The sequence below is a fragment of the Podarcis pityusensis genome, assembly GCF_964106645.2.
Source record: "Podarcis pityusensis genome assembly, chromosome: 16".
In the NCBI taxonomy this organism is placed as follows: domain Eukaryota; kingdom Metazoa; phylum Chordata; class Lepidosauria; order Squamata; family Lacertidae; genus Podarcis; species Podarcis pityusensis.
This window is the reverse complement of record NC_138041.1, coordinates 40674979-40694423: the sequence shown is the minus strand read 5'-3', so window position 1 is coordinate 40694423 and position 19445 is coordinate 40674979. Positions and strand designations below refer to the sequence as shown.

The window sequence follows — 19445 nt, the reverse complement described above, 5'->3', positions numbered from 1 at the left end:
AGACCAAATAAGTGAATAAGGCTAAATTGGGGGTGGGGGATATGCAAATGTGAATTAAAAATTATGTGCTATAAGAAACTAAGAAACATTCTGCTGGGGCAGACCAAGAGCCAATATTCCTTCCTCCAGTAGCCAATCAGATGCCTCCAGGAAAGCCAACAACAGCCCTCCCCAATTGTTGCTCCCCAGTAACTAGAATTCAGAGACATACTGCCTTTGAACAAGGATCTATCACTTCTCCTTTGGGCAGACCACTCCTCCATGATTTTGTCTGATTCCCCTATAAGCCAGTGACCATGAGCACATCCTGTGGCTTTTTAATACCATACATTCATTATGCACTGCATGAATAAACACTTTGTCCTATTCTGCTGCCCACTCATTCCAATCCAAATTGTACATTTAAAAAACTTCTCTATAAGTTAACAATGCACATGATTTGCAATGCATGTTTATTCAGGAGTAAAACTTAAGTTTAGTAGGACTTGCCTAGGAATGTATATAAGACTACAGCCATATTCTGCTTTTGTTGGTCAAGGGGAAATGCACTGAACTATTGATTCTATATGGATGCTTCAGTTGCGAATCCTGCACTGCAGGGGCCCCTTCCAACTCTACACTTCTATGTTTCTATGAGCCCCTCCCCATGGTTGCTGGGAATCCCACTGACCCACTTTCTGGTGCCTGAGATTTCATCCGTTATTTTGCGCATGCTTTGAAGGCTCTTCTTTTGCTACCAAACAGGCTAGAATCCTTTTGCTGAAATGAAACCTGAGGTTACCAAGATGCTGAATTCCACATCCACCCTCCAAATTTTGATGGCTTTTCCTTCACTTTACTTGCTCTACCTAAAATGCACAAAAGCATTGAGTGATGATTTGGTGGCATGATTCAAGAGCAAAGAAACAGAACTAACCTGAAAGGCATGGCGCCAGGATGACATTCTGCCAAGCTAGGATGAAGTTTGGAATCTGCGGAAAGTTAAAACAAATATTCAAATGCCTGAGAGAATGCCCTACTTATTGGTTAGTGGATCCTGTCAAGAATATAGGTTAACGCTCTCCTGATCAGATTTGTGAGACTCTTAGCAAACATTCTTGCCAACTGCTGTGATGTGCAACCCAACTCTTGCCAGAAGTCCTTCCTCAAGGAACTGGAGACCACAGTCAAAGAAGTCAAATCTTCCCTAACAAAAACCACTGTGCAGCCAGTGGTTTACTTCCAGTGTTTTCCTCTCTGTTGCTGGGCCATGACCTTCAACAGGAAAGAGTGATGAAAAAACCACCAATGCCCCAAGACCCTTCAACTTCCTGCTCAGATTCTCAGAGTCCTTTTCTATACATTAAAGGCTGTGTGTGTCAGTATTGTTTGTACCCACATGAATCAGAAGGAAGGGGTTGTGGTCAATGGGTTTTATAAGACATGGCAACCTCTGTTACATAGTAAATCTTTGCACCTGGAAGACAGCACACCTCCTGGGACATCCTGTTACCTCCACCCACTGCGGCTCTGTCCCCTTAAGTAGGGAGTCACCTGCCACCACTCAGCGGTATCGCATGGGGTGGGTGAGGCTGAGGGGCCGTTGGCCTGGGCATGGTTTGGCGGAGGGGCGCATCACGGCGCCTTGCCACGTTGTAAGCTGTTGCATCCTTCTCAGCACCCTCAAGCTGGAGGGAGGCTGAGAGGGACACAACAGCTCACATCGCCCCGCAAGCCCAGTGCCATTTTTGCAAGTCTCACAAAGCGGTACTAGGCTCACAGGGCACCATGAATGTGCCCTGATTAGCAGCAGTGGGCAGGGGACACCATCTGCAGTCAGTGAAATAAAAAAATAAACATCAAGCTGCAGGAAAGCAATGAAGAGTGGATTAAAAAGCTTGGGGGGAAATTAAAGTATTTTTGCCTTGTGCACAAATTATTTCGAGTTAACTGCCCAGTAAGTCTCCCTGCAAAGTGCAACCCAGTTATGCTGCCACTGCCAAGTCGGGCTCTTTGCTGCACCTCCGAGGGCAAGGGCATTCAGGCAGGGCCTCTGCTGAAGGTCTGAAGAGTCTAGGTGGACACATGTGGAGAAAAGTGGCCCTTCAGGTACTACAGTCCCAGTAATGAAATATTTTACACCTTAAAAATGAGGACATTGAATTGAACCTGAAATTGAACTTGGAGCCATTTTAGTGGGTAAACCATTAAGTGCAATGTGATCTTAACTCCTAACTACAACAACTTTGGAGCTGCATTTTGGACTAACTGCAATTTCTGGAGAGTTTTAAAAAGGCAACCCCACACATAGTCTAGGTACATAGATTACTAAGGGCAGCCAGGCTCCTCCTGTCCAGGCCACAGCTGGTAGAAAGGCACTCAGGGCTTTGGAGGCAATCGGTAACATCAATGACCTTTTAATATTAAATATTAAATTGTCTGCAAATAAACAAATTACTACACTCATTTCTTTTTAAAGTTGGGCAAATATTCCAGCTTGAGAGGGAGTGAGAATTCACGCACCTGCCATAAGGAATAGATCCCAGTAACCTCTGTCAAAACCTTCTTCAGATAATGAACCTGAAATACACAAGGCATTTTCAAGGATTGTATAAGCACAGCAAGAGGATACTGTTAAGATGCAACTTTAATGGAGGGCATGGCGTTGTTTAATTCTCTCCCATCTTTATCAGACAATAGAGGATAACACGCACCTTTTGAGTTTTCTAGCTTGTCTATGAAAACCCAAAAGTTAATAAACAAACATTGACATGGAATTCAAGACGTCCCCCAATGCAATCTTCCCCCATTAATTGGTCTGAGAATGAGACAAATAACCAAATGAGAAATGAAATGAGGCAAATGAGAATAACCTAAATAGAAAAAAAGGATGAATAGTGAATAGATTTGTTTTTATCATTATTGTTTTTTAAATTATCCCACCTTTCCTAATACATACAAGGTGTCTTATAACATAAAACATCAACATCAATTCCGACCAGATGGTGCTGGGATGCCCACAGGTGGGACACAAGCGCCACAGGCCTCTCCCAACTCCGGGGCTTTGGCAAGAGTTACTGAGAGCCACACAGCTGCTGATTCTGGAGGCAGCACACAGCCATTATGATTAGCAGCTAATGGGAGCCTCATCCTCTGTAAATCTGTCTAATCCTCTTGCAAAGCCATCCCAATTTGGTGACCATCACCACATCTTGAGTTGGTTAATTAAATGATGAAGACAGCCCCTTCTGAAAATAAAAAAAAAATAAAAATAAAAAAATTGTCCAGTAGCACCTTAGAGACCAACTAAGTTTGTTCTTGGAATAAGCTTTCATGTGCAGGCACACTACTTCAGATACTACTTTGTGTGCTTGCACACAAAAGCTCATACCAAGAACAAATTTAGTTGGTCTCTAAGGTGCTACTGGACAATTTTATATATATATATATATATATATATATATATATATATATTTCTTTTTTTTTTAAATATTTATTGGGGTTTACAATAAAAATAAATATAATAAACAGTATAACATATGTCTTAACATAATTTCACATTTTCTTTGGACTTCCTCACATCTCCCGCTCCCACTTTCATCGTTGTAACTTTTTGCCAGCAATTTATTATCTTATTTGCATTCTTATATCCCATCTGTAAATTTATAATCTTATAATTCTCAAAAAAGTTTATATTTTGTCAATCTCACTTATTATCTTAAATCATCTAATTTAGTGGTGCTCAATTATTTATGATCTAGCATCCTGCTTAACATTCACTCAAATTACAATGTTTTTGTAAATAGTTCTTAAATTTCTTCCAGTCCTCCTCCATCTTCTCTTCTCCCAGGTCACGAATTCTGCCGGTCATCTCGGCCAGTTCCATATAGTCTATCAGTTGCATCTGCCATTCTTCCAGTGTGGGTAGATCTTGAGCTTTCCAGTGCTTTGCAAGTAGTATCCTTGCTGCTGTTGTTGCATACATAAAAAATGTCCAGTCCTTCTTTACCACCCCTTGGCCGACAATACCCAAAAGAAAGGCCTCTGGTTTCTTTGTGAAGGTATACTTAAATACCTTTTTCAGTTCATTATAAATCATTTCCCAGAACGCCTTCACTTTAGGGCAAGTCCACCAGAGGTGGAAGAATGTTCCTTCACTCTCTTTACATTTCCAACATTTATTATCAGGCAGGTGGTATATTTTTGCAAGTTTGACTGGGGTCATATACCATCTATATATCATTTTCATTACATTTTCTTTCAAAGCATTGCATGCAGTAAAGTTCAACCCAGTACTCCACAACCTTTCCCAGTCCTCAAACATGATATTGTACCCAATGTCCTGCGCCCACCTTATCATAGCCGATTTAACCATTTCATCTTGTGTATTCCATTTTAACAGCAAGTTATACATCCTTGAAAGTACCTTAGACTTTGGTTCTAACAGTTCTGTTTCTAGTTTCGATTTCTCCACCTGGAACCCTAATTTCTTGTCATTTTTAAAGACTTCTTTAATCTGAGCGTAATGTAACCAGTCTCGCACTTTATCCTTCATTTTCTCCAAACTCTGCAATTTCCAGTTGTCTCCATCTTTTTCTAATATTTCCCAATATTTTGGCCATTTAGCCTCCATATTGGGTCTTTTTCGGGCCTTAGCTTCCAAAGGTGAAAGCCACCTTGGAGTTTTATTTTCCAACAAGTCTTTATATTTTGTCCAGACATTAAACAGTGATTTTCTGACAATATGGTTCTTAAAGGCCTTATTTGCTTTAACCTTGTCATACCATAAGTATGCATGCTGTCAGAGTTGCTTCCAGATCCTAGCTCACAGAGGATCACGCTAGCCAGCGATCATTAAATAAAAGTCTTTATTGAGTTACAGTTTCCATTCTCAAGCTGCTGCGTGCAACCCTACGTCTAATGGTTAGATCGGCGAAGCTCCATCTGAGTCTCCGCCCCTTGTACACCAACTTAATATCCTAGCCTTGCTCCACCTTTTCCGCCTGACTGTTCTTCTCTGGGTCCCTCTGCCCCCCGGGGTCTCTTCCTTCCGGGATTCCTCTGACGCTGACCCCCCTGACTCTTCTCCCTCCTTTCGGCGGGCTTTAGGACCTGGCTCCCTTTCCGGGCTGCCTACTGCGCCACCTTCCTGTGCATTTGAACTTGGCGCGCGCGCCCAACCTTCCACCTTCCGTCTGACCGTTTCTTCGCTCCCCGATGGAGGTGTGGCCACTCCTGACTCGTGCCCTCCCCCCTGTTGTGAGCTGCCAGCGCTTGATCCCTGGCGCCCTTCCTCTTCCCTGCTCTCTGGCGGTGACGCTGGTCCCGATTTCCAACTGCTCCCCTCTGAGTCCCCTCTGGCTCTATCTTCCTGGGGTGTCCCCCTAGGCTCCCCCCTTGCCCTGGCCACTGGTGCTCCTTTCTGTGAATCTTCTGATTCACTGGAAAGACTCGGAGATCTCGGGTCGTCGTCATCACTCATCTTTTCTTCTGCCTCCTCCCCCTCGCTCTCTGTTTCCTCCCTTGCCCTTGCCTCTGCTCCTGAACCCCTGACATCCATCCCCCCCTCGAAGCCCCCTCTTCCCCCCTCCCCTCCTTCCGGTGCGGGATCTGGGTGCTGCCGTGTCAGGGGGACGAATGTCGGATACAGTTCGCTTCCCGTGGCGGGCCGCCATCCGAAGTCTTCCGGTTCTTCCTCCCTGCTCTCGTTGACGACGGTCACCTCCGCTTCCATCTCTGTGCCGCCGTGCTCGAAACCCGGGTCGTCCCCGAAAACGTCCATGTCCGTCTCTCCCTCGTTGCCTTCTGGAGACGTTGCTCGTCCTGGACCCTCCAGCCACCTTCTGCGGAACTGCTCCTCTGGTCGATCATCCCACCAATACGAGGGTTCTGAAGCAGATCCCGAGGGTGACCCCTCCGGGGAACGGGCGTCTCGTGTCGGTTCCTCGTCCGAGTCGAACCCCCGGAACGTGCTGGCTGAAAGCGTGGGCGTGAAAAGCCAGTCGTCGAAAAAGTCTGCTGGCATTGGCCTATGTGGGAAGAGGGCATGAAACTCTTCTTTGAGCAGAGGTTCGTCTAAAGCGTAGCCCGGCACCCAGCTGTTGGCACTGGCCGGGGTGCCCTCCTTGGCGAGAAGGTATTCTACCCCCTCTTCCCCCCATCTGGAGTCCAAAATCTCCGTGACTTCGTTGATGCGCTCCTCCTGTGCCACTCCCCCTTGCCCGGTTCTCTCTCGGAGCGGACCCGGTGCCGTTCCTGGTTCCTGAAACCTGTGAGGTGCCTTGTAGGGAGTGAGCACCGACCTGTGGAACACCGGATGCATTCTGGAACCCTCCGGAAGAGCCAGCCTGAAAGCCACCGGGTTGACCTGTTCTTCGACTTGGTAGGGCCCCAGTTGTTTATGCCCTAGTTTCTTCTTCGCCAACGACCTGGCCGGCACTGCGTGGGCTGCTAACCAGACCCAGTCTCCCACATGGATCTCTTCGCCAACCCTTCTGTGTTTGTCCGCTTGTACCTTGTATGCGTGTTTAGCCAGCTCCAGGTGCCGCCGCAGCTGATCGTGGACCTCCTGCAACTCCGACGCGAACGCATCTGCTGTCTGCGGCTCCCCCTCCCCCATTCTTTCCAGTCCCGGGAAGGTTCTGGGGTGCCTCCCGTTGTTGGCGAAGAACGGCGTGACCCCCGTGGACACGTGCTTCGTGTTGTTGTAGGCGAACTCGGCGAGAGGCAGGTAATCCACCCACGTCGCAGGCTGTTGATTCGCATAACATCTCAGGTACTGCTGCATGATGGCATTGACCCGCTCCGCTTGCCCGTTGGTCTGCGGGTGTCTAGCCGACGCCAGGTTGATCTTGACGTTCAGGAAGCCCATCAGCCTCTGCCAGAAGTTCGAGATGAACTGTCGCCCTCGGTCGGACAGAATAGACCGCGGCAGACCGTGAACCTTGAACACGTGGTCTATGAACAGTTTGGCGGTTTGTTCCGCCGTGGCCACCTTCGCACACGGAATGAAATGTGCCATCTTGGAGAACAAGTCCACCACCACCAGCACAGCCGTCTTGCCCCTCGAGCTGGGCAGATCCGTGACAAAGTCCAGGGCCACTCTCTCCCATGGTTCGAACGGAGTTTGCAGCGGTTCCAGCAGTCCGGCCGGCGGTCTGTGCACTGGTTTGGACCTCTGGCAGGTGTCACACCTCGCCACGTAGTCCGCGACTTCCCCTCTCATTCCGGGCCACCAGAAGTCTCTGGCTACTAATTCCACCGTCTTCTCCTTGCCAAAGTGCCCGGCAGTGGGCGCGTCGTGCAGCTGCTGCAGTACCTTGGCGCGAAGTTCGTCTCCCGGCACGTAGATGGCCCCTTTACGGATGAGCAAACCATCTCGCAGCTGGAACCCGTCGGTCGCTGCCGTGCCCCTGTGCACCTCTGCCATCTTTGCTTGCGCGAAGGAGTCATCCTGCAACGCTCGTCGCACCACATCCAGGTCAACTGTTGCCGCCGCGCACGCCCACACTGTCGGTGCGAAGATGTGCATGGCGGCCGCTGGCGTTGCCTCCTCCAGATACTGTGGCTTACGGGAGAGAGCATCCGCCATGATGTTGGTGTCCCCCGGGACATACTGTATTCGGAAGTCGAAATTCGCAAAGAACTCAGCCCAACGTATCTGCCTCTGGTTCAGGAACTGTGCCGTGCGCCAGTGCTCCAGATTCTTGTGGTCCGTGCAGACCTGCACCGTGTGCTTGGCGCCGATCAGGAAGTGCCTCCACGCTTTGAACGCTGCATGAATGGCCAGCAACTCCCTGTCCCAGATGGTGTAGTTCTGTTCGGACTTGCTGAGCTTCCTTGAGTAAAACGCTCCCGGCCTCCAAACCCCCTGCGGGTCTTTCTGCAGCAGGACTGCTCCCACGGCTCTGTCCGAAGCGTCTGTCTCCACCCTCATCGGCCTGCTGGGGTTGACATGAAGCAGCTGCTCTTCCGACGCGAAGAGACGCTTGAGTGCCTGAAAGGACTGCTCCGCCTGCTCTGTCCAGATGAACTTCTTTTTCTTGGAGCTGAGCGTGTCCGTGATGGCCGCTGTCTGCATCGCAAAGCCTTTGATAAACTTGCGATAGAAGTTCGCGAAGCCGACAAACCGTTGGACCTCCTTCCGGTTGCGTGGGCTTTTCCAATCCAACACTGCTCGGACCTTGGCGCTGTCCATGGCGAGCCCTTTATCAGACAACTTGTAGCCCAGGAAATCCACCTCCGTCACGTCGAATTGGCACTTCTCCAGCTTGGCGTAAAGCCTATGTTGCTGTAGCCTGCTCAGCACTTCCTTGACGTGTCTGTCATGCTCCTGCTGCGATTCCGAAAAGATCAGGATGTCATCCAAGAAACAGACGCACGTCTTGTAGAGGAGCCCCGCCAACACGTGATGCATGAAAGCTTGAAAAACGTGGGAGCCATTTTGCAATCCAAAAGGCATAACTCTATATTCGTAGGTGCCCAGGGGCGTGAACATGGCTGTCTTCCACTCATCTCCTTCCCGCATGCGAATGAGGTTGTATGCCCCTCGCAGGTCCAACTTGGTGAACACTCTGCCCTTCCGTACCTTTGCGAGGAGGTCGTCGATTCGGGGCATGGGGAAGTCCGATGGCTTGGTCACACTGTTCAAGATGCGATAGTCCACTACAAGTCTTTTTTGGGGCGTGTCCCGCTTCTTAACAAAGAATACCGGACTGCCCCCCGCTGCCTTGGACTCTCGGATGAAACCGCGCTCCAAATTATGATCTATGAACTCTTTGAGTTCCTGCAGTTCGTCCTCAGACATGGAATACAGCTTCCCTTTGGGCAGCGCCGCCCCCGGCAGCAGGTCAATTTTGCAGTCATATGGTCTGTGGGGGGGGTAGCCTGTCTGCCTCCTTCTCGCAGAAAACCTCCAAAAATTCTGCGTACTTGTGGGGAACCGCTTGCAGCGTGCCTAGCTGCCGCTGTGACTCCTCTTCCTCTCCTTCCTGCCTGGGCACGATGCAGTGTTCAGCGCAAAAGGAAGAGCCGAAGGTCAGCTGCCTCTGGTACCAAGCCAGCGTCGGGCTGTGCTTGTCCAGCCAACTCATGCCCAATACAATGGGCGTGTCCGATAGTTGAGTGACATTGAAGCTGATGATTTCCCTGTGATTCCCAAGTCGCATCACCATTGGTGGCGTCTGCTTCACCACTTGCCCCCCTAGCAGCTCCCTGCCATCCACCGTGACAACCTGCAGGGGCAGCGTGGCAGGCAGCAACTGTATAGCGTGCCGGTCGACAAAGTCCTGCCCTATAAAGTCCGCATTGCTTCCGGAGTCAATGGTGATTGGCACGTCCATGGTGATTCCATTGGGCAGCTGGAGCGACGCGGTGAGCCTCACTACTGGTTTGGGCGGGAGGGGGTCCATGGGCTGTAAAATCTCTGGGGACTGCTTCACTGACACGTCTGGCTGGGCCCCAGTGCCTCTTCCTCCAACCAGACTCCGTCGTTTCCCTGCTGTGGTTGTCCTTGCTGCGTTGCTGCAGTTACCATTGCTGAGGCTGCAGTGTGCTTGTGGAGCCTCTGGGGACACTCTTTCGCCATATGCTGTGGATCATCGCAGATGTAACACTTCCTGTTCCCTCTAGGAGGCTTCGCTTTCACTGCTGCCGGTGCTAGGGCTCTGGCTGCTGACTGAGCCCTTGCACCTCCAACCTCCATAGGTTCCGCTCCTCCTCCTGGCGGAGGCGTGGATTGCGCACGCGCTGCTTCTCTGGGAAGGAAGGAGGAGCCCCTGGCTGGTTCGCGCCCTCCACGCCCTTCGCCACTGCTCCACGGACGTTCTTCCAGCCGCACCCCCACCGCCAGCGCCCTCTGAACGATCTCCTGCGTGGTCCGGGGTCTCTCCCCCCTCGCAATTTCATCCTTAACCGAGCCGTGCAATCCCTCCCAAAACAGGTCTCTTACAGGAGCCGAATCTCTGTCCCATTCCAGAGCACTGACCAAAGCGAAAAAGCGGGCATGGTACTGCCTTACGCTGGCCCTCCCTTGCTTCAGTCCATGTATCTGCTGCCGAGCAAGATCCACGTCAATGCTTGATAAAAAGCACCCATCCATCGCTTTAATAAAGGCATCCGCATTTTGGAGCGCCGGATCCTTATCTCTCCACAAATTGCGCAGCCATGCTTTAGCATCTCCATGCAAATGGGACATGATGAATCCCACCTTCTCTTGCTCATCTCTAAAGTCTTTGTTCAGCAGTTGCAGTGCACACATTACATCTGCTCTAAAGTTGGGGTACTGTTGCAAATTCCCATCGAAGTGAGAGACCAGACCGCCTGTTCGTCTCCCCAACCCAATCCCCTCCGGTTTGGGTGTCAGTTGCCCTTGCTTCGTAAGCACTTCCAACCTGACCTGGAGATCCCTGTAGGCGGCAGCTGCGTCCTCCTCTCTCTTCCTGGATGCAAGAGCCTCGGCATTCAGGCGCGACACTGCTTCTCTGAGTTCCGCTATCTGCTGTTCGGCCGTCATGTTGTCTGCCGTTCGTGAGCTCGCTAGTAGGCACCCGCTTTCTCTCCTCTCTGCGAGGCTGTAGATGCCCACAATTTAAGGGATGGAGCTTACTGTCAGAGTTGCTTCCAGATCCTAGCTCACAGAGGATCACGCTAGCCAGCGATCATTAAATAAAAGTCTTTATTGAGTTACAGTTTCCATTCTCAAGCTGCTGCGTGCAACCCTACGTCTAATGGTTAGATCGGCGAAGCTCCATCTGAGTCTCCGCCCCTTGTACACCAACTTAATATCCTAGCCTTGCTCCACCTTTTCCGCCTGACTGTTCTTCTCTGGGTCCCTCTGCCCCCCGGGGTCTCTTCCTTCCGGGATTCCTCTGACGCTGACGCTGACCCCCCTGACTCTTCTCCCTCCTTTCGGCGGGCTTTAGGACCTGGCTCCCTTTCCGGGCTGCCTACTGCGTCACCTTCCTGTGCATTTGAACTTGGCGCGCGCGCCCAACCTTCCACCTTCCGTCTGACCGTTTCTTCGCTCCCCGATGGAGGTGTGGCCACTCCTGACTCGTGCCCTCCCCCCTGTTGTGAGCTGCCAGCGCTTGATCCCTGGCGCCCTTCCTCTTCCCTGCTCTCTGGCGGTGACGCTGGTCCCGATTTCCAACTGCTCCCCTCTGAGTCCCCTCTGGCTCTATCTTCCTGGGGTGTCCCCCTAGGCTCCCCCCTTGCCCTGGCCACTGGTGCTCCTTTCTGTGAATCTTCTGATTCACTGGAAAGACTCGGAGATCTCGGGTCGTCGTCATCACTCATCTTTTCTTCTGCCTCCTCCCCCTCGCTCTCTGTTTCCTCCCTTGCCCTTGCCTCTGCTCCTGAACCCCTGACACATGCCATCCAAAAGTATTGTTAAACCCTTCCAGATCCAACACGTCAGTGTCCTCAAGAAGTAGCCAGTCTTTTAGCCAGCAGAACGCTGCGGCCTCATAGTACAACTTTAAATCTGGCAGGGCAAAGCCCCCTCTTTCTTTCGCATCAGTTAATATCTTAAACTTAATTCTGGGCTTTTTGCCCTGCCAGACAAATTTAGAAATATCTCTCTGCCACTTCTGAAAGCACTCCGTCCTGTCCAAGACCTGAAGTGTTTGAAACAAAAACAACATCTTTGGCAATACATTCATCTTGATAGCAGCAATTCGGCCTAACAAAGAAAATTTCAATTTTGTCCAACTATCTAAGTCTCTCTTGATTTCTGCCCAACACTTTTCATAATTGTCCTTAAATAGACTTAGATTTTTTGCTGTTATGTTTACCCCTAGGTATTTTACTTTTTTAACCACATTAAGTTCTGTCTCTTTCTGAAACCGTTCTGACTCTGTATCTGTCAGGTTTTTCCCCAAAACCTTAGTTTTCTGTTTATTTAATTTGAATCCCGCCACCCGACCAAAGTCATGAATCAGTTGTAATACTCTTTTCGTACTAGACTCTGGCTCCTGCAGGGTCAAAACCAGGTCATCTGCAAAAGCTTTTAATTTATATTGTTTCTGTCCGACCTGTATATATATATATATTTCAACTGCATCAGACCAACACGGTGTCAGGGAAGAGTTAGAAGTTTCCAGTTTCTCAGAGGGAGAAAGCATTCCCCAAGGGCGGAAGGAGAGCAGTGAATCTAATAGAAAAGAGCAACAGGAACAACAGGGAGGGACCGGCTGTTCCCAGGCAAGGCAAGGGTTCAGTTCTAGCTCAGATTCGGAGGAGGGGAGATACAGCTCTAGCCAGGAGGTTAGAAAAAAGAGCGGGAAAGCCTTCGCCATTTTGAGAGTGGCTGGTCATGGAGAAGCAGAGCTCAGAAGGTATCTGAAATAAGTGACTCTGAGGAAGAATAAGAACCGTTAAGAACCGTTTATAAGATTGTTTTGTTAATACACAATATAAAGTTATAAAAGAACAAGAAGCGTTTGTGTGGTGATCTGAAGAGGACAACGACCAGTCCTGACACACGGCTACGTACCTGAATCTGTAAAATTTAACTAACTAGAGCCCAAACCTGCACTAGCACTAGGAAGCTTTTGTCACAGGACACCAAAACATAGAGGGACCTTTCCCTCTCCAAAGAAGTCTTACCTTGTTGAAACTAATTAGCTTCTGAAGCAAACCATTCCAGAGTAAAGGATCGTGCACTTTATATTCCAAGCTAAGCTCTGCCACAAGTTTCACTGCCTGAAACCAATGAGTAAATTATTTTATTTTTTATTGAACACCATGTTACTGTGAATCATTCCAAAGCAGAGAAAACTTTTGCTGTTCATCAGTAACGTAGGAGTTAAACACTTCTTACTCTTCTCTGTGTACCTGATAATGTCCTGAATACCGCTGTGCATTAAAAAAGATACAACATGAGGAAAAAGATATGTCCCCTCCAATCTCCAACCGCCTGCCATATTACCATGGGTTCGTGGTTATGGTTCTTCCACAAGCCTTTGATCATTCCTTCCTTGGGAGTGCTATGAAACGTTGAGTAGGTGTATGGGATATTCAGAATTTCAAACTGAGCAAGGAAAATTAAGCATTTCAGGAAATTCCTATTAAAAAGAAATGTGCATTTATTGTAGAGGTTCACAACAGGGAAACCAAAATGCTACAAACTTCTAATAAAGACAGCTGTGTGCAAACAGTCTGTGCAGCCAAACTAAGCTAGATGAGAAACGGTGTGTTTTCCTTCCCTGATCCAAAACTGTGCATGCAGGGCCCTTTTTCAAATGCTAAAATTTCACTGAGTTGTTGCATGGAATTCAGGACCCGGCTTTCGTCCATGCACTGGCTGGATCTTAGCTTCTTAAATCTGCCAGTGTGATGTGGTGGCTCTGGTTTAAATTCCTGCTCAGCCTTGGGTGATTGATCTGCCTGCCATCTCACAACACATTCCACCTTGAATTCCTTGGGAGAAGGGTGGGGGAGGCTTTCATGTCGGCAGCACTGTCAGCGCTGCACATGCCGTGGATGGGAGCCAACAAGGTGTTTGGGGAAATTGAATGAAACTTCATCACTGGTTGGCATTTTGAATGTCTGAAGGAAAACAAGACTCTGCTTACCTCACTTCCTCTAGGGGTTTTTTGAAGAGGGTCTCAACAGCACAAGGGTCCGCCAGGCAGAGCAGACACTTGAGAGCCCGGCTTCTGTGAGCAAAGGTCAACTTGTTTACTCCAATAGGCTAAAATAGGGAGGGGGATGAAAAGAATACAGAATTATTATTTTTAAAGCACTAAACTATTAATAAACTATACAGTATCTTTTCCATGGTTTATTTGGCTTTTTTTATATAATGGTGCTGGGGGTGGAGGGAGATGCTATTCCTGACTATTTGCAAAAAGTTCCATTCTTCCAAAGGATAGCTGCCGAGTGAAAATATTGCTGAAACTAGCCCTGCAAGAACCTGCTCACTGAATGAGAGGATATTACAGTTGAAGTAAACTGCCACATTGATGCCACTGAAGACAGTTTAGGATACCAAGTGGGCTAGAGCCCCAGCTCCTGATTCACAGACCCAAACCGGCATTGACCTATCCAGCAACTTGCCTAGCAACTGGTTTCAGAGTTCAATTCAAGGTGCCAACTGAGGCCTTTGCCCATGTATGCCTCCCCCAAATTACACAGCAGACGAGGACTTGCTTCAAGTTCCAAGATTTAGAGAGGCCAGGCTGCCAGCTACAGGATGCAGGACCTTTTCTGCCATGGCCCTGAAATGATCTTTTGAAGGATGCCCATTTATCTCCATTGTGCTTTTAGAAATTACATTCATTCAACCTACTCTACCGCCTTCAGTTGCTGCTGCAGCTAGTTTCAAACCATCAAAATAATGTCTAAACTTGTATGTTATTTTGTGAAATTGTTTTAAATTTTCTTTCATACACTTTCAGTGTTCACTCCCAAAGCTAACAGCATTAAAATTTTCAAAAATAAATAAAATAATTGAAACAAAACAACTTAGGGATTGATAAATTTGCAAAGTTATGGAGCCAGCAGCATTTGTTTTTTGCACCAGACCACAGCTTAGTAAAAGGATAGGAACAATTTGGTCTTCCAGCTGCTGTTGAACTCCAACTTCTATTTGCCCCAGTCAGCCCTGCCAACGGTCAGGGGTGATGTGAGCTGAAGGGCTGGATTCCCCATCCTTGGCTTTGTAAACTTAAGGTCCTGGGCTCAGTCCCCGAAAGCTCCTGCCAGTCAGAGCTGAGTATGACCAGGTAAAAGGCAGCAGTCTATATTCTTTCTTTGCAAGTTACTGGAGGCGAGTGCTCTTGTGTGCAGGTTCTGCTTGCAGGTTTCCCACAGGAATCTGCTTGGCCAATTTGAGATCAGGTTGCCAGGCTTGATGGGCCATTGGCTTGATCCGGCAGTCTCTTCTGATGCTCTAGCTGAAGATATAGTTCAAAGCTAGAATCCAGTAGTTATGGGCCAAGAATAGCTTTAATTCCATGCACTGAAGGGGATTTAGGGCTTATGTTTCTCTGTTTCTCAAACAGCCGCCTGCCATGCTGCATGGCAAACCTTTTTTGAAGGAGGTTTCAAGAGCAGATAAGTGTTATGACAAGGGGTAGTAGGTTCTGTGAGAGGAAGTCATGAATTATTTTAGGCCATAGATGTGCTTAACAGTAGCTCTTTGGATCCCGGCCACTGTGTTCAAATTCTAGCTCAGACTTGGGACTCCAGTGCCACCCCCCCATCAATTAGTTCTGAAGTAGAGAATTTGTGCAGCATAAAATGTCCAGCCACTGCATCTATAATACACACACAAATAACTTACTGAAGTTGTGGATACCGTACATTCATAAAGGATTCTCAAGTGGTTATCCACTGGGCCATGCTGTAAGAGATAGAGAACTCTGGAAAAAAATTAAAAAATTAATGGGAACTCCAGATTGCACTAAAGTGGTTTGTTTCACTGTGTGTAAAGCTGACATTTTAATTCCATCGTACATGATGAAATCAATAACTTACTGAAGAACAAGTCTTTAAAGGAAACCTGTAGTCAGTGCCAGGGGTGCTTGCTGAAGCCCACAGCACTACAGAGGGCCCACCCCCAACCTCTGAGGCCTCCTGGTCCTGCAGATCCATTTCCTTGCTGTTGCTATCTGCTCACCTGGCCCCTCCAACATGCAAGAGTGAGGGAGACATAGCAGCAACTCCCTCTGGGAAGTTGTGCAGATTGGGCACAGAAGAAGAGGTCCAGTGAGTGGGGGTTACACTTCCTTGGCAAGCCCCTACTCACATTAGGATATATTCCCCAAGGGCTCCCCCAAGCCTGAATCCCAAGGTAGAATGAACCAACCAACCAACCAACCAACCAACCAACCAGAGGGTTGCATCAGAACAAAGTCCTACCTCTTAAAGTCTTCATCTTGGATATTTTCAAAAACCTTTTAAAAAGATATGGGAAAGTAAATGGAAAGTAGAAGAGGGTGGTTTTGGAAAACTAGTTTTCAGTGACAAGACTGAGAGGTTCGGTCAGGCCAAAGCCCAATAGTTTACTGCACCATGGGGGTGGGGAAGAGAACCTGCTTAGCAGGTGATATATTTTGCTGCATTTTAACTGGGGCTCTGCCTTTCTGGCAACTTCCAAATGCTGTGTGCATTTGAGCTGAGTATATCCCACCCCAAACATACATTTACACTTGCAGATGCAGATTATTTCCCAACTGACTGTGTTGTGTTAAAACTAGAAATTGGCACGGCTACGACTGGGTTGTGATTTGCAGATTACTCTCCTGAACACAGAACTCAGGAACTGATCTAAGAACAGAGAATCCCAAATCTTGACATCCTAATCCTCAAAGGTGACTTTCTATGTTTCCTGAGTCAGACCCCTGGTCTTGTCTACTGTCTGGCTGCTGCTCGCCAGGCTTTCAAGAATAAAGTCTTTCCCAGGCCTACCTAGAACCTCTGCTTACAAAGCAGACACTCTACCACTGAGCTGTGGCACTTTCCACCAAAGAAAGAGGAAACTTCCAAATAATCCTGGAAAGTGTGTACAGTTACTCAGGAGTATTCCAATCCAAATGTCTTGCATTTTCCACAGCTCAAAGACATCATGACCACACCTGGGCAGTTTACTCAAAGGGCTTGCAGCTGCATATAATTGACTATGTGGTTTTTAAAGCTTAAAGGTAAAGGTAAAGGGACCCCTGACCATTAGGTCCAGTCGTGGCTGACTCTGGGGTTGCGGCGCTCATCTCGCTTTATTGACCGAGGGAGCTGGCGTACAGCTTCCGGGTCATGTGGCCAGCATGACTAAGCCGCTTCTGGCGAACCACAGCAGCGCACGGAAACGCTGTTTACCTTCCCACCGGAGCGGTACCTATTTATCTACTTGCACTTTGACGTGCTTTCGAACTGCTAGGTTGGCTCTTAAATGCTATTGTGCTGGTTTCTGATTTTGTTTTAAATATGGTTTAAGGATTTTGTAATATTTGGGTTTCTGTATTTTAATACTGTATGGAAGCTGCCATGTGAGGATAGGTATCCTAAAAGGAGATTTATAAAACTTTAAACGAACAAACTCCTGTGCCCATTGTCGTTCAACATCTTTATAAATGACTTGGATGATGGAACGGAGGGGGTGCTTATCAAATTTGTAGATGACACCAAACAGAGGGGTAGCTAATGCTGCAGAAGACAGAATCAGAATTCAAAATGACCTTAACAGATTGGAGAACTGTGTCCAAGCTAACAAAATGAATTTCAACAGGGACAAAGGTAAGGTTCTGCACTCTGGCAGGAAGAACCAGATGCACAAATATAAGATGGGGGACACCTAGCTTACTAGCAGTACATGTGAAGAGGATCTAGGGGTCTGGGTGGACCACAAGCTTAACATGAGTCAACAGTGTGATGCAGCAGGGGGAAAAGCTAGCGCTATTCCAGGCTGCATCAACAGAAGTGTAGTGTCCAGATCAAGGGAAGTAATAGTCCTACTGTATTCTGCCTTGGTGAGACCACACCTGGAATACTGTCCATCTGTCATGGATGCTTTAGCTAAGATTTCTACACTGCAGGGGGTTGGACTAGATGACCTTTGGGTCCCTCCCAACTTTAAGATTCTATGATTTTATGAGATCTAGGCAGTTTCTAAGAATCTAGTTTCAGTGTGTGCCCCTTGTCCCCATCTCTCCACCTCATTGGTCCAGTAATACAACAAGTAATTTGTAAGACTGAGCCCTTTCCAAGGGTGTTGGTGTGAACATATCAACTGATTTTTTAATTTTTTAAAAAAGATAATTAAAAACTAGGAAAAAATGCAAAAAATGGCATTCACACTGATCTGGGCACCATTCATACTTCTCTGTGAGGAAAGGCTAAAGCATCTGGGGGCTTTTAGTTTCGAGAAAAGGAAGGTGGTAGAAGCTACACGGGGGTCATCTATCTTACATCTGGTCCTCACCAAGAGTTAGGAACTGATCAACAAAGTGGAAGCGCTGGGAAATTTGGGAGGAAGTTATCATGTCCTCTTAAGTCTTCATTATACACAGACAAGGGGAAGCTGAGTGTAGTTGAACGTGCACTATGCACTCTAAGAAGATTGCTACCAATACAGGAGATGCAATATGACGGAGTCCTCTTTCCAAAGGGACACTTACGTCTGTTGGGGGCACACCTGGACATAGCCATTTTTCTAATAGCATATTCCGTATTTTCTCCATATCCAAGTTGTTAATTTCAGCTATTTCTTTAGCCATTGCATGGATATCTAGACAGAGAGAGACACAGTATTTTTATGACAAAATCCTCATTCCAGCTTGTATACACACTGTTCAGAATGCACCAGTGCCCAACATAAATAAAATGAGAATGTGCCTTACACCTTCCTATGAACAGGCATCGCAGAGGATAATGGGCAGTTGCAGGCAAGCCATATTTCAAGGAAGCTGCTTTGCCTGATAAGATGCTGAGGACTTCTCCCAGGCCTTTGGATGATTTAACAGTCTATGGCCTTTTAAACTGGGTGGGGGCAGTTATTGCTTTTGTTTGTTACTGTTACGTATTGTTGTGTTTTTATATTGTAAACTGCCCTGTGATCCTCTGATGAAGGGCAGTATAGAAATTTAATAGGGGGGGGGGGGGAGTCAAGTTTCCAGGCACAGTTTTTAAGCCATTGCTCTGCCCAGGTACCACTAGTTTGTCAGGAAGCCAGTAGTAAAAGCTTTTGTCGGCGGGGGGGGGGGGGGGGGCTACAAACAAAACACTATTATTTTATTTATTAATGAAAATATTAACAGGCCACCTTTCTGACAAAGGACCTTAGTCAAGCCAATTAATTGTGAAGAAAGGTGTGCAAACAGAGAATCCTTGTGTTGCCTCTAGCCTTTTTTGGTAGCTGAGTGGGAACAGTACTGTCTGGTCCGCAGGAGCGCTGCTTTTATAAGCGTCCCAGGCAAATGCGGGCTCTCACAGAAGGTAAGAGAGGTGTGACCTAACCTGGGTAATTTCTGCCAGATGGATTCTGAAATCTTTCGGATATGCTGCTGTGCTGATAAAGCAAAACAACCAGATTTGCAGGTTTTCCAATGAGCTTCTGATGGCTCTCAGAGTGCAGCTTGTGCTCTGCAAGTACAGCCTCAGTAGCAGATCTCTGGCGTTGCATCTGCAGCTTCTTCAGATGCACTCGGGCCTTTTCACGAGAGTCATCCTTTATCGGAAGACAGAACATTTCATTTACAAGCAGAGCTAACAGGCTGCATCAACAAACAAATGGAAAAACGAAAACAATAAGCTAATAAGAAGGGATTGCCAGTAAAACCTGTAAATTCAACTGCTGCGTGCAAAGCTTGCATCTTACTGTGACAGCTTATTTCAGGTTATTACATATGTCCTTCTCTTCCTGAACTCCCTGAATGCTGCAGAAGCAAGAAGGCACAAACCCACTTCACTGCCTCAGCTGGGCCAAAATACCCCATGGCTTCTCTTCTCCTGGAACTTTCTCCATCTCT

The 19445-nt window shown here is 47.7% G+C and overlaps 2 protein-coding genes across 7 annotated transcripts in view; one reads left to right on the top strand and one right to left on the bottom strand.

The window, feature by feature from the left end:
- The window catches only part of ZNRF3 (zinc and ring finger 3), a 256111-nt gene that overhangs the window by 76272 nt on the left and 160394 nt on the right, over positions 1-19445 (top strand). The gene's annotated exons all lie outside the window — the stretch shown is intronic.
- KNTC1 (kinetochore associated 1) overlaps positions 1-19445 on the bottom strand; it is a 95083-nt gene that overhangs the window by 6622 nt on the left and 69016 nt on the right. For 2 of the 3 annotated variants that reach the window (XM_080986583.1, XM_080986585.1), the window contains 9 exons: positions 18934-19144; positions 18096-18205; positions 15844-15878; positions 15266-15344; positions 13554-13672; positions 12908-13043; positions 12586-12681; positions 2503-2559; positions 917-971 (listed from right to left, as the gene is read on the bottom strand). In XM_080986583.1, coding sequence (XP_080842709.1) covers positions 917-971; positions 2503-2559; positions 12586-12681; positions 12908-13043; positions 13554-13672; positions 15266-15344; positions 15844-15878; positions 18096-18205; positions 18934-19144 — 898 coding nt within the window. Of the gene's footprint in view, positions 1-916; positions 972-2502; positions 2560-12583; positions 12682-12907; positions 13044-13553; positions 13673-15265; positions 15345-15843; positions 15879-18095; positions 18206-18933; positions 19145-19445 lie in introns of those variants that run through there. The other variant, XM_080986584.1, reaches the window with a different exon arrangement.